Source organism: Oenanthe melanoleuca, chromosome Z (genome assembly GCF_029582105.1).
Source record: "Oenanthe melanoleuca isolate GR-GAL-2019-014 chromosome Z, OMel1.0, whole genome shotgun sequence".
Taxonomy (NCBI): Eukaryota; Metazoa; Chordata; class Aves; order Passeriformes; family Muscicapidae; genus Oenanthe; species Oenanthe melanoleuca.
This window is the reverse complement of record NC_079362.1, coordinates 38,253,664-38,268,270: the sequence shown is the minus strand read 5'-3', so window position 1 is coordinate 38,268,270 and position 14,607 is coordinate 38,253,664. Positions and strand designations below refer to the sequence as shown.

The 14,607-nt window shown below is 42.8% G+C and overlaps 1 protein-coding gene across 5 annotated transcripts in view; it reads left to right on the top strand.

The window, feature by feature from the left end:
- Positions 1 to 3,417: 3,417 nt before the first annotated feature.
- The window catches only part of HABP4 (hyaluronan binding protein 4), a 35,092-nt gene continuing 23,902 nt past the window's right edge, over positions 3,418 to 14,607 (top strand). Inside the window, exons 1-4 of one of the 5 annotated variants that reach the window (XM_056513690.1) lie at positions 3,437 to 3,521; positions 3,677 to 3,945; positions 9,847 to 9,897; positions 14,220 to 14,364. In XM_056513690.1, the coding sequence (XP_056369665.1) occupies positions 3,693 to 3,945; positions 9,847 to 9,897; positions 14,220 to 14,364 (449 nt within the window). In that variant the 5' untranslated portion in view covers positions 3,437 to 3,521; positions 3,677 to 3,692. Of the gene's footprint in view, positions 3,946 to 9,846; positions 9,898 to 14,219; positions 14,365 to 14,607 lie in introns of all 5 variants that reach the window. The other 4 variants (XM_056513692.1, XM_056513693.1, XM_056513689.1 and 1 more) reach the window with 4 other exon arrangements.

The window sequence follows — 14,607 nt, the reverse complement described above, 5'->3', positions numbered from 1 at the left end:
AAGGGAGCCAGAGGTTGAGATTGTCACCGAGTCCCTCTCATACGACAGTCTCCGTAACCTGCATAAAGACATTGCACGGCGAGGCCGTGAGCCTTTTACAACTTGGTTACTCCAGGTCTGGGACCTTACAGGAACAGGTGTTTGTTGGGGGTTGAGTGTTTTCCTATTACGGTGTCAATTTAAAAATTTTTTCCCATTATCATGCCAATGGAGCTGGCTGGTTACACCGCGGATCTTTGATGACTCTGGACAAATGGGGCAGGTGGGAGCTGGGCTTCCAGAGGGGCACTAGTGTTTCCAGAGGGGACTCGTGTTTCCGGTGAGCTCGGAGGAGGATCCCCGGTCTTGGAGCCACGCGGCCGAAGGCAGGAGAGCCAGACCCTCTGCCATCACCTGCCCTGCATCTGCCCCTCTGCAGCCTCCAGTCTCTGCGGACACAGCTGAGCACCAGAACCCAAACGGTGAGCGAGGAGCTGCCCGCTCCAGCCGCTCCCCCCTGAGACCGGCGTGGCCGCGGCCGCCCCTTCCCGCCTCCGCTCCCGCCGAGAGAGAGCGTGCTCACAGCTAAAGAAAGGACTGGAACTGAGTAATCTGTTCTGTTTTGTTAGTAATTTTAACAATTGCTGTTGTTTCTGCTTGTACGTTTAGATACATTAGTAAAAGAGCTGTTATTCCTACCCCCTTATCTCTGCCTCAGAGTCCATGATTCAAACGTTTATAATATTTTGGGGGGAGTGGAATTCAGATCTCTATTTCAAAGGAAAACTTCTGCCTTTATTGGCAAACACCTGTCCTTCAAACCAGGACAACAGATAAAGACAAGATATATTTATAGCAAACACTGGTTTTGGCTGCCATTTTTTCTCTGAGAAGTTAGACTTTTTTTTTCTCTTTTGAGGTTTTATGAAAAAAAGCCAAATCCTACTGAACACCAAATCTCTTCTCTTACTGCTGAAATATTTTGGAATTCCTCATATTCATCCCTCTGCAGAGATACTGTGACCTTCAAAGTATCTATTAAAGCTGCAAGGGCATTACAGCCAGTGATGGCACTGACCAATGATGGTCATGTGTCATCTTTCATATACATCACAACTTTGATTCAAACTTGTAGAATATTTAAATAAAAATATCTCTAAAATTTCTAACAAGTCTTCTGGATACAATGTGTGCTGAGGAGATCTAAGGTAGATGCCGCAATTGACACCAAAAGGTTCCAAAAAGATCTGCAAAGATTTGGTGAATTTTTTTATATGCTGTAATATGATGATGTTAATGTTTTTCTCCAGATTATTACAGGACAAAGTAGCTTTCCAGCTTCTTCTTTGCGCTGAAAACAGATGAAGTTTCATCTTTCTACAAAATAAATCAACAATTTAGAGGCAAGTACAGTTGATCTAAGTAAATATTTCTTATACAGTATTTTATTACTTTATCATATTATTGAAAATTTCTTCATTAATTTTTTTGTAATTATGGGTAGCTGTGTTTTACAATAAAAGAACTGTGTAGATATAATTTTTCCTTTGTTGACTGTCCAAGTTTAGGACAAAACTGGGGGGAAGCCTCCAAAGGAGCCCCCCAGAGAATAAGCCCCCCTCACAATTCCTCCCCCCACTGGGCTCAGAAAGAATTTTACTCGGGGGGAAAAGTGGAAAAAACCTATTTATTAACAAACACAAGAAAAATACTTCCCAGCAACAGGAAAGTACAATCCCAGATGACAAAAAATGTTTTCACCAAAGTGAGAGACGGTCGCTGCTGGGAAGAGCGAGAAGCTTCTTGGGCAGGCTCTGGAGGCAGTCTCTGATGTCCAGGTCCCGTCCGGAGCCGGTACAGGTCTTGGAGCTGAAGGAGAGAAGGGGGAGGGGAAGGCAGCGGCCGGGGCAGCAGCAGCAGGGCAGCGGCAGCCGGGGCAGTAGCAGCGGGGCAGCAGCAGCAGGGCAGAAGCAGCGGGGCAGCTAGGGGTAGCTAGGAAGCGGGCAGCAAGCAGCAGCAGCAGCAAGCCAAGCAGCCCAGCCCCGGGGCACCACCCCCCCGGGGGGGAGAAGGGCACCAGCGGCAGCTCCATGCAGACAGAGAGGTGTGGGGGTGGGAGAGGAGCAGACACAACACCAACCCAGGACAGTTGACTTAAATTTTTCTGCTTTTAATTTGAAGCATTTCAGGGGCTGTGAGATTTGACTCAATTACCTGGATTTTGTAAAGCTCTGTGCGAGCAAATAATTGCCTGAACTTACTGTCATTAATTCCATGCAAAATAATTTGTGATCTCTTGAATTAAATTGAAACTTGAAAGGGCACTAAGTCAAATTAAATTAGTTTTATTCTGCAGTAAGTATGCCCTGCAAAAGTGGGTCTGCATGAAAGCCGGGAGAGATGGAATGATTATGTTCAAAGCTTGGAATGATCTGTAGAGGACACACCATATTTTGTTTTACAGTGGTGTGCACAGACTTATCAGCACCCCGAAATGAAGAGAGAACAGCGCCGTCTTTAATCCTGCCGTTTGAAACATAGCAAGAATTCTGATACAGTGTCAATTTACGGAAATAAGGATAAAATTAATTTAAAAACAAGGTGGTACATACAGTGAAGTTATCACGATAGAGTAAGTGTTAGTTTCCCATGAACGACCAGTATAAAGACCTCATCACAGAAATCAAGACTGCAGTCGCCGTTCTTTGGGCAATTGTGGCTGAAGGGCTAAGATTTTATTACTGTGGCTGGTAAGAGAAGCACTGATATTTCGGCTGCCCAGGTGCCCGTGCTCTGCGGAAAAAAAAGCCTCCATGAGTCTCCTGGCATGTCACTGTTGGTCATGTCTATTGAGACAGCAGCTCGGTGCAGAGCCGCGAGCGGCCGACACGGCTCCTGAAGCGATGCTGCACTAAAATCTGTCACCGTGGGGGCTGGTGGCGGCCGGAGCCCCATGAGGGCTGTGGGCCCCGCACGCTCCGCGATGTGAGCGGCCGCAGTGCCACCGCCGGGGCGAGCGCCGCCGCTGGTCTCGGCAGAGCGGGCCGCCTCACACGCTGTGTGCTGGCACCACGCTGCTTCATCCATGCGTGCCGGCCACCTACAGCACAGCTACCCACCCCAGGGAGCTCCCAGCGCAGCGGGCGCCTCTGTCGTTGGTGTCGCTGGTTACAGGATGATGTCGCACCAAAAGGCCCGTGCCGACACCGTTGAGGGACGGCACCACACGGGAGTGCCCGCCGGGACGGGACCCGCCGGGCGTGGGGGCGGGGCGCACACCCGCCGGGTAACAGGACGGCGCACCGCATTGGTCAGTGGGTGTGTGACTGACAGCTCCGGCGCTGTGCGTTAATTGGTCGCAGCTGGGCACTGGGGGCGGGGCGGAGCCCGGCGCCGCGATTGGCTGCTCTGCACTCGCCGGTCGCGCGTGCGGGCGGTGGGCGGGCTCATAGGCGGCGCCGGCGGCGGCGGCGGCGGGTGCGCTGTGGGCTCCATTGGCCGCTGGGCCCGCCTCGGCCGTGGCGGGGCGGGGCTGCGGGAAGGTGCGGCGGGCTGCGGGCTCTGAGGCGGCGCGTGGGCCGGGCTGTCGCCGCTTTTCCCCGGCGTGCCCGTTGTTTCGGCTCCGCGCCGCAGCGTCAGCCTCGGGGGGCGGGGGAGGAGAGGCGGCCGCGCGGATGATGACGGGGCTGGTGGGCAGCCCGGTGGCTGCCGTCATGCAGGAGAACTTCGGATGCTCCGTGGCCAATCGCTTTTACCAGCTTCTGGACGACGAGTCGGACCCGTTCGACGTCCTGCGCGAGGCCGAGCGCCGCCGGCAGCAGAAGAAGCGCGACGAGGCGGCGGCCGTCGCCAGCAGAGCCGTGCCCCCTGGCCGGGTGGGCGGCGGCAGGAGGGAGACCCAGAAGGAGCGTAAGCAGCCCGAGAGCTCCCCGGCACCCTCCCCTGCGGCGGCGCCGCCGCAGCCAGGTACGCGCCCGGCGGGGCGGGCGGAGGGCGGCCGGTTTTGGGAGGCAGGGAAGGAGGCTCCCGGCGCTGCGGTGCCCGGTGCCGGCGCTGCGGTGGCCGCGGGCTCCGCGCTTCACCGACCCCTTGGCGCCGTGGCGTGGCGGGGGTAGCGGTGTCACAGTAGTGCTGAAAAAACTCTGTTCCTCGTGGGGTCGGCGTGGTGAGCGCGCCTGAAAGTCCCCTCAGAGAAAGCGGTGACGCTTGGGCACCGTCCCGACACGATGTTGCGGAGTGCTCTCAGCCGAGAAGGCTTTTGAATATGTGCATGAAAACTTCAGCGATATCCCCAAGAGACAAGGTCAACAGCATTAACTGCCCAGCTTTCATGCTGGTTTAGCAGCCCCGTTGCTGCCTTTCATTGCTTGTCACCCTGGACGGTATCCTTCAGTGTCAGAAGTTTCCTGTCTTGAATTCTCGGCACCTCTGAGTATTCTGGCGCTTTCAGTGTCTTCAGGGTTCTAATGTCTCCAGGGATCTGTGCTTATCTTGCCTTGAGCTTGCATTGGTGAATCAGCCCTTGAATAAAAGCTGATTTCCTGGGGTAACGCTTCAGCACGGTGTTCATTCAGAAATGGTCAGCTGCTAGGCTTTAATGCCTAATATTGCTTGGGGAAAGAGGGAATCAATTGGTTTTTGAACTAAAACGTCTGTCACAGTCCTCTTTGCAGCTGGAGGCTTTGTGAGCTTTAGCTCCTTGCATTTGGAGCTGATTGTTACATCTAAGTGACTCTGATTGTTACTCCTTACCCGGTGTTGAGCTTCAGGTTGCTGAATTCAGTTTCAAACACTGAAAATCTCTGCGCAGAAGATTCTGGTTTCACCAGAGTTGTAAATTCCCGTTCTCCTGCAGGAAGCAATGAAGCCTAACACACAGTTTATTATTAAGATATTTTCTTCCTGTAGTAGAAGCTCCCGTTAAACTCACAGTAATTATACTGCGTGTTTTAATGCCCTAGAAAAAGGCCTTTGAACTGGCGTTGTTGCTCTGTCAAGTTGTTGCCAGTGCTGCCAATTCTGTTGCTTAGGCTTACAGTCTTATGCTCTTCCCAACAGCAGTTGGTTGATGCATTTGAAGCAGTTTGTGGAACAGAGGATCTTTCAATAAATAAATATGTGCTGGAAAAAGAGCATCTTTCTAGAGGAGGATATCAACAAGTTGTCACTGTCTTTTTGGACAGTTATATGAAACTAGTCTTTTTGAGGCTTCTCTGCAGTTTTGTGACTTTGATCTCTAAGACCAATGCTCAGACTATAACAGCTTATTTTATTTAAAGGTGGCTTTACTGTGGTTGTCAACAGAAGTTGAAGGAGTCTATTCAGTGAGCAGCAAAGTCTTTAAGTTCTGATGAAATAGTTCTGGTGGTTATCAGTAACTTATCAGGAGCATAGTAGTATGTGAAGACCAGCCTTTACCTCCTGCTTGCCTATAGGTGTCTTCATTCTTGGCAATACACAGAGGCCCTGAGGAGTATCTTTGTTTTTCTCTGCAGCCTTGGTGTTAAGAGATCTGCTTTCTCATACGGAGACAACGCAGGCATGTGCACCTTGTTTCAATTTCTGTCTAATTTAAAATGAAGAAAAGACTGCTGACTGTAGTACCCTTAGTGAAAGGGCATTAGGATGTATTTTAAGTAGAGTTACTTCTCTTCTATATTTAAAAATGCACTTTTGGAACAGATGCTATGTTTAAAGAAGAATTTTGTCTGTCTAGGGCTTGTTAGAAGTAAGGACTATAAAAGTGCAATGCTAAAGTTGCTAAAACCTTGTGGATAGTCAAGACTTGGTCATGACTGTGTGTTCCTCCTTTGAATGTACTGTCTTAGCAAGTCTGCTCTGAATGGCAGAGAACCCTCTGGGTTAGGGTAAACACATGTATGATGTAGCTGACAAATGTTAAGCAAGTGGCATATTGGGTGGAAAATCTTGTGGTTTTTGGAAGGGAGGGGTCATCTCTTTATTTGGGCCATATGAAGTTGGTTTGTTACATAAGGTTCAGCCAGAAGACTTCTTGACTTTTTATATGGTCAGGGGGCTATCAGCGTAGAAGTTGAGAATGACCAACCTGTGGGTCTTTGTACCCCCACAGTTTGGCATAAAGCTTCTAATAATATATCTGTTTCTAGAAGAGTGCACCTCTGTTTGAGGAAATAAATAATAGTGATTAAAATTACTACATTGTTAAACTAATTGCTTGACTTTTAATTAAAAAAAAGGAAAAAGAAAAACAACACACCAAACTTAAGACTTTACTTCTGGACTTTCTTAGTGATATTTTTCCCCTGATATCTCTACCTTCATTCTACTTAGTAGTAATTAAACACCACAAAATAGCATCTAGACCCATGTGAACAGCAGGATCAGATTCTGGTGTTATTACAGTTGAAATGATGGAATTCACTGTATTGTAGTAGTATTCTTGAATCATCTCATTACAGAACAGGGTTGAAAGGCCATGTTGGAAGGTAGCTCAAAGGATGGTCTGGTTCAACCTTTCCTAGGAGGGGCAGCCTTGAAGAGCCCATCTGCTACTTTGTCCAGTTACATCTTGAAAGCCTTCTTTGAAGGAAGCTTAACCCCGAGAAGGTTGTTCCTGTGTAAGGTAGCACCTGAAAGAATTTCTTAATACAGATGAAATCTATTCTTGTGCAGCTTGTCCCTGCTGTAGCTACTCACCTTCATGGGGCTCCTTGTGAAGAGAGCCTTTGTCATTGTAGTCTTTTGAGTACCTGGGGTACTGTGTTGTGGCTTATATGAAGCCTTGTCCGGGGAGAAGGAACATGGCCCCTTCAGTATTTTCCCATAAGGCAGACTCACCAACCTTTTCATAACCTTCACAGCCTTCTTTTGATTCTTTTGGATATTCTGATTTTGGATGCCTGATCATCTTCATAAGCCCTCATTTAGACTCCTCCAGATTGTTCTACCTAATTACTAGGGTGTTTGCTCGTTTGGACTACAAGAAGTCTTGTTAAGCTACGCAATTTGTTTTATTCTAGTATTATTTCTTAAGCATATTGAATCTGTAAAAAAGGGTTTTTAGAAAGACTCAAAACATATCTAGTCTTCTATCTTGCAATATAAGAAGCCTTACAATAGTCAGAGATTTTTTGTGGTATTACGTTTTAATGTTTGAGTGGAAGGTTTAGTCAAAAAGTTCTGTAAGGTACCTTTTTTTTTTTTTTTTATATAGTTCCTCACTGAATTTTTCAGAGCAGATTTTACTAAATTTCTGGAGATATTTTTAATTTGAAGCAAACATCCTGAGAGGACTTTGCCAGATAATGCGATGCTTTGACCTTTAGAATCCATATTTTTTCTTATGAAATGACACCACTGTAAGGATGCAACTTTTTAAACTTTGTTTTTTATGGAGAAAATGGTCTCCTGTTTAATTATCTACCAAAACCTATACTTAAAGGTGTATTTTTTTCTCTTCTACTGACTGTTGTTTTATGATTTTTAGACTGTAGTAGCTGAGGATTTGGGTAAAGGCTAGTTGTAGGTTTTGCAGCTCTTGTAATTGCACCACTTGATGTTAACTCGGTTCATTCTTGCCACAGTGACTGCTTTTGCCAGCTCTTTATTCAAAAGGCCCAGTTGCAGAGCTTGCATTCTGTACCAGTCCAGGAAAGTTAAATTTGTTGATCATGCAGTAATACTCTTCTGTTCTTTTGAAATCTCTAAACCTTTGTTGCTAATACTTCTAAAAGGTTTTCTTCTTTCATACATATGATGTGTCTGGTAACATTTATATATACTTCCTAAATATTGTACTTTTGAGTTTTTAGCTGTGATTTTAAAATGGCATGGAAAATTTCTATGGATTTTTTTCTTGGACTGTAATTTTCATACTTTTAAATAGTTTATCCTGATAGCATTCTTTCAACTACAGTGTCATAAGGATTGTTGAGAGGAAAGTTGTGGTAGGCAGTTCTGTAATTCAGTAAGTACTGGCACACATGAAAACAACATGCCACAGGATAGAGTCGAACTCCATGTGTCTCTTTGGTATGTTGCTTGCAATAGCTGAAGCTGTTTCTTTTTTTTGTATTTTGGAATATTCTTATTCTTCTGCAAATCATGTAATTAGCCGTGCTTTAATTCATAAATTAATTGTTTGAAGTTTGGTATTAGAATCACATGGTCACACACATTTAAAAGTGAGAAAGTGAAATTGGTTTTGGAGTCTTAATTCTTGTACACTCTAAAATATAACAAAATAAGTGCCTGAGTGTCTGAATTGCCTTTTATCAATTCCAGCTACAAAGTTTTATTGTAAAGGAAGATTAGTTGTCTATGTATAAGTTGTTAGAGAAGTTTATTCACCCTAAGCTTCCCACAGCTGAGTCTCTGCCTAATCCAGTTTCTGGGGAAAAAACATTAATAATTTTGTGGTACTACAACAAGAACAGCTCAAGCTACTTCCTTCATCAGAGGGACCCAGAAGAAAGAAATATCTGGGATTTTATACCCTTAAGTCCTATGCATCTGTTCTTTCTCTGGGTTCGTTGCAGCTTCTGATGATAGCCATGTCCTCTTAATCTTCTAGTTTGCACTGGTCTTGGATCCTCCTTTCATTGTAACTAAACGGTAGTACAAGACTCATTCAGCATTTCAAGGTGAAAGTTTGTGCAGCTTGTGGCAAAAACTTCAGCACTTTGCATGTGCTAAACAAAACTACTTAGGTAAAAGAATTCAGCTAACTAAACTCAGTCTGCAACAGTCCTCCCTTTGTTTTTATTAAACTTTCCCACTGTTGTCAGGAAGAGCTCATGAGGTCTTTCAAAGCATTTTACTGCTATCTATAATGTCACGTATAGTGTTATTGCAAGTAACAGGTGTAATATCCTAAAGCTTTAACAGCAAAATAAGTACACAGTAGGAAGGTGTGTGACCATTTCCATTTAGGTTCTGTTTTGGATTTCTGTGAAAATACCGTAATTAATACTTCAGTAATACCATTGAGCATGCACTTTTTTTTTCCCCCCCCTCAAAGCTTTTTTGCATTTATTTAACACACTGTTCTCCAAGAGGCTGGTCCTGGGTGTAATTGTTTGCCAAACACTAGTGCTGTTGATGACAACCTTAGATGTTGGCAATGGCTATTTCCCAGCATTGTATAATATTCCAAAGTATACTGTTCCTAAGCTTCAGGCTGTTATAAACTTATCTGACTACAAGTTTGAGTTATTTTTTTACATTTTGTTGGAGCCTTTTGTATGAGCTCAAAAGTGTACTACAGAAATTTCTTTTGAAAGCTTAATAGCTACCAACAGAATCTGGATTTAAAATCCGTTGGAAATATTATTTTCTGCTGAGGCAAGGACTCTAATTTTTTTTCATAGCATACCCATTGCATGAGACTCAATAAGCTAATTTCGACTCTGTATAAATAGTGATGCTTACTGGTCATGTCACTGCAATGCTGCTTTTGCTAATTCAATTAATTTGGCCTCTTGGGCCATCAGCAAGGGCTGTAGAGGTTCAGTTTCAAGCACCTCAAAGCTTCTCAGCAAAGCATAGCCTCTGTGTTGTTTTCTGTTTACATAGTATGAAGATCCATTGGTGAACAGTATAAGATTTAAGGTCTCTAGAGGCTGATTTTACAGATCTGATTTTACAGTCCATACCTGGCAGGAGTGAAACACCTTGTAGCAATCATGATGTGGCTCACTGTTGGAAGGAACAAATAGTAGTGTTGCTGAATTCAAAACATGACATCCTTTTAAGGTAATAGGAATTAAATTAATGATTTCAAATTCAGAACAATTCATGTTTTAAACGTTTGTCTATCACACTGTTTAAGAATCAGTTTGTGTTAGCGCACAGTTCTGTGACCTATTACCAATATTCCTTTTACAGCTTGGAAGATCCTTTCTTTCTCCAGACTCCAATTTCACTCTGTCTGCCTAGGTAACTTCTTTCAATGGTTTACTTAACTGCCCTAGCCCTGGTAGTTGGAGTCCTCAGGCACCCTATTGTGCCTAAAAAATTCCTCTCAAATGTTTTTTGTTGCTTTGTTTGGTTTAGGTATTTCTACCATAGCCTTGGACCCAATTTGGACATTTTGGATCTACTTTGTCCTTTTGAAGTATACTGGGAGGAAGGCTAGTCTTTCAAAACTGGTGGGGTTTCCTCCCTGTTTTTTTTGCGGGGGGTGGAGGGGGGGAAGGGTGGTGGTTGCTTTTTGTTCTTTTGATTTTTGTGTTTGGGTGGGCTTTGTTTTGTGCTTTTTTGTTTATTTGTTTTTGGTTCTATTTATGGATTAAGCCCAAGCTACCAGTTCTACATCAATGCCTATTTTACTCCACAGATTTATGGCTGTGGTTTTCAACAACTCTGGTATTTTTGGCTTCTTTTGTAAGCTTTTGGTGATCACACTCCTTCCCATAATGATTAGGTATAGGCATTCAGCCAACAAATGCAATTCCATATCTCAGGTTTGTAAGAGGTCTCTTTTTATGCTGAGGATTCTTCTGTCAATGTGACCCTTCCACATTTGCTCTTTGCAAGCAGTTACCTCACTCAGCTTGTGAATTGCATGCCAGCTGCCACCATCACATCTTAATGCTCCTTACATTAGGGAGAGGGAGAAAGAGCAAGCTACTTTAAGAAATAGCTACTTTTGCTTATAGTCACTGATAGCAGTTGCAGGCTGGGCTTCTTGTGGTGTTTGTCTGAAATCGAGGCTGTCTACAAAAAAAAAATTAAAATTAAGAATTTAAAAAAGGTGAGAGCACACTCTCTCAGTACAGCCCAGTGAAGAGCCACAAAACATAGAGAGATCTCTTTTCAAGCAAATGTCTCACTTGTTTGAGGATAGATGATAAGGATAGAGAAACTTCCTGAGAGCTAGACAGCAACACTGGAAAAGCAGCTAGATTTTGCTGCATTGTTTTAAATAAGTCACTGAATACATAGATAATCCAGTGTGTGGGAAACAAGTGATGCAGGTTATGAAAATACAAGTTCTGCTTTTCCAGTTGCAAGTTCTGTTTACATAATTACTAAAAATATTTCTCTAGCTAGTCTTCTTATCTAAGTACTGCAGTGTTAGCAAAATTAATATTAAAGTATTATTGTGGGGAAAGTGAAAACTACTTAAAGTATGCTTGCTCTGTATGATTTAAACAATGTCTCATAAATGGAGCTTTTTTTCTTTAGCACTGTCTAGTTCTAGTACCTGGTAATTTTAGTATTTACAGGTTTTTTTACCTCTAATAATAGCTCAGCTGCTTCTTCTGAGAGAAAAAAAAAAAGCTAGGTCAGTTGAAACAATTTGAACATCAGATTTCTTTTCTGATTCCTCAGTTTAGAAAGTGAAGTGATAGGCAACTTAGTCAACAGACAGGGCTGATGCAGTAACAATCCAGGGAAGCAGTGGTTAAGTGGAAAATGGTGGGGCAGGTTTTCCAGTGAAGACACATTACCAATACATTAAGACAGAAAAAACACTTTGAAGAGAGACTAAACTAGGTAACTAGGAGAGAGTGATCTTCAGTTTTCAGAATTACATTTATAAGGCCTGAAGTAGATAACCCAGAGAACTCAAAAGCCTTTTTTTTTTTTTTTTGTGTTTTTGAAGAAAACCTGCATACCAGACTATGCGTATGAGCAAGCAGGCGCAATTGGGGTGTACTTGGAGAGATAGTTATTAAGCAAGCATTCACAGTGTACCTCAGTTCCTTAAGTATTTATGTCAGCAGTATACAAGATGGCTCATTGCCTTGTTTTTTTGCCCCCAAGGGCTAGGTGGCCCTTGAGCTCTGTAAATTAAACTGAGCCTGTTCAGTCATACATGTAGCAGAGGATTAAAACTGTGTAGCTTATGCTATCACTGCTGCCAAGCTTCAGTTTGGTTTGCACTTACATGCAGAGCTGAAAGCTGGGCTGCTTTTTTGTACGTATTCACAAACAGATCACACAAACTTCTGCCCGGAGGGTGACTTGTCTTGCTAGAGATACAGGTGCTGCATACTGCCTTAGTCCACTACTTAACATCTGTCAAACCAATTAAAGATATTTTTGTGGCACTTACTACCTGTATAACATAGTCTTTCTAGTGTTTAAAATCCATCTGCAGTAAATGAAGCTACCTGTTAGAATCAAAGTGAAATAGCCTTGCACTGAAATTGGAGTAGAACAGATGGCTCTATTCAGTATGCTTAGTGCTGCTGACATGTTGTACACTGACATGTCTGGCAAAGAAGACTTGTTTTGAAATACTTCTGAGTGGTACTGGGTAATAGAACGAGGCACTATCTTTTTAAAATGTCTTCTTTTTTTGGCATTGTTTCGCTAGTTAAGAAGCCTTTTGAATCTCAAGGTGAAATTGAGGTTTGTACTAAGTATGTAGGGATGGGTGTCTCTGGCTACTGCATTTTTGACAAAGGAATCTTTTTAGTTTAACTAAGGCTTCTGATAGTCAATGAGAGGATAAAAAATAAATAACACCATAGTCTTCTATGCATTGTTGTGCATTCAAATCAAAGCAAAATAACTAAAATGAGGTCAGAAATTAGTAGTAATTTTTTTCTACAGCAAGATTCCTATTTAGAATTAACACTTACATTGTTGGTTGTGTAGTTGAGATGTGTTTAGAGCAGATGTTTCCACATAATATACAATTCTTTATCTCTTATAATTTTGCTTTGTGTTAAAATGTCCTGATTTGAGAAGCTTACTCAGAAACTGATTTCAAAAGTTGTTTCTTTATCCAGAGATTATATCATAATTTGGGTAATGCAAATATGCTCACTGCCCTAAGCATCGAGTAACTTCAAACCTTGAGAAAAGAGAATTACTGGAATGTATTATGTCAAGTGGTTTGTAGGTTAAAGAAAAGCAAAGCTGAAGTTGCTTAGCACCACATATAAAACTATCTTCTCTGTACAAATATGACTTTTCTGACTGCATAACAAAAAGGTTTATTCGCCAATTGGATAGTTTATTGAAGCTTTCTCTTTACAAATGGTATTAGACTTCATCCTAACCACCTAAGCTTTTATTAAAAATCTTCTTATATGGGCATTTCTATGGGGCTATGAATTAATTTGCATCTTAATATTGTGGCATGAAGTAGCCTTTTTTCTCTCTATGTTCTAGCAAAGAGATACAGTAGCCAGGACTGTCACTTGTCCACCAACCTGAGTTCAGTAATCTGCTCAGCATTCCACAGGTACTTCTTGTGGAAAAGGTAGCTCAGTTTTGTTTGAGATCAGTCTTCTAGTTCCTTGCTAGACAAACACTATTGTCTGAAAAAGGTGTTGGTCTTGATCTAGAGGCCTATCAGACAAAAAGGCTTGCTGGCTTGCTTGCTTGCTTGTTTGCTTCTGGAAAACTTGGTCCAAGATAAAGAACAGAATTTGGGAAAATGGGAAAGTAAGCACATAAAGAACCTTAATCTTTTGCTAGATGTATACAAGTTGAGTGTAAAACTTGAGTTTATTCAGTTTTTAAATTATACTTCACAATTTCTTTCCATTGATTCTGCCCAGCCTGATCCTCCCTGACCCCAACAATGGCTGAACAAAACTCTAAAAAGCTTAAATATATGTTATCTTGGAGTATGTTTATGTTCTGGCATTAGTGGTGTTGAAGTCTTTCTACTTATTTTTTGAGTCTCTGCCACCTAAACTCAGAGACCTTTAGTGTTTGTTGAATGGTGTTTTCCTCCATGGAGCAGCAGTGTGAGGAGGTGGTAACTCTGCTGGTTATTTGGTACTGTAGCCATGAGCTTAGAGGACCTGGAGGCTTAGCATTCTAAATAGAGCTCATCTGGCAGGAGGTGTGTTGTTTCACAATCAACACCTGTCTGTAAGGTGTCCGTCTCTTTCCCTCACCTTCATTGCTTCTGCTGCTATCTTTCAATTAGTCTTTTCCATTGAAGCTTCTCCACCAGATCCTATACTACACTTTTGTGATCCTTGAAAACATGAAATAAACAGCTTTTGTTCTCCTTTTCTGTGACTTGTGAGCAAAATGAGATGTTTTTTTTTAAGACTCTTTTCTGTTAATTTCTGACCTGTGTTAAAACCTATAATATTTACCTTCAGTACAGAAGGTAAAATAAGTATGTGTCTCTCAAACAAACAGTATCTGGCAACATCAGCTATAAGGACTTTAGTATTTTGGTGGACTTGGGTTTGGAGGTGTAGCCAACTCACTTAAGTCAGTAGTTTGGTAACTGCAATTGTGTTGCTATTGAGCTGTCAGTAATCCCTGTGTTTGTGTAGGCCTGAAGCGAGCGCCCAGGCAGGGAGAGCAAGGGTTCAGCAACAGAAGCACAGAGGGGAAACAAGACAAAACTGAATGGAGACCATCTTTCAGGGAATACCGTCCCTATAGAGCACAAAGACAAGTGGCATTCTCAGTAGAACGGTATGTATCCTGCAGAGAGAACTAAGGTCCCTCACAGTGGATCTGTGCATTATTAGTGTGCAAGTTTTTTGCAAGAGTACTTACTTTGTGCCTGTCAGAGCTGTAGTTTCAGCTTCCTCGGGGGTTGAATTGGAACATTTTTATTGAATGTTAGAAATATAGGGCAAGACTGAAAAATGTAAAGATCTGAAATGTACCCCCTAGTCAGCAGCATCTTTATAATGTTCGTTTCTGAGCTCCCAT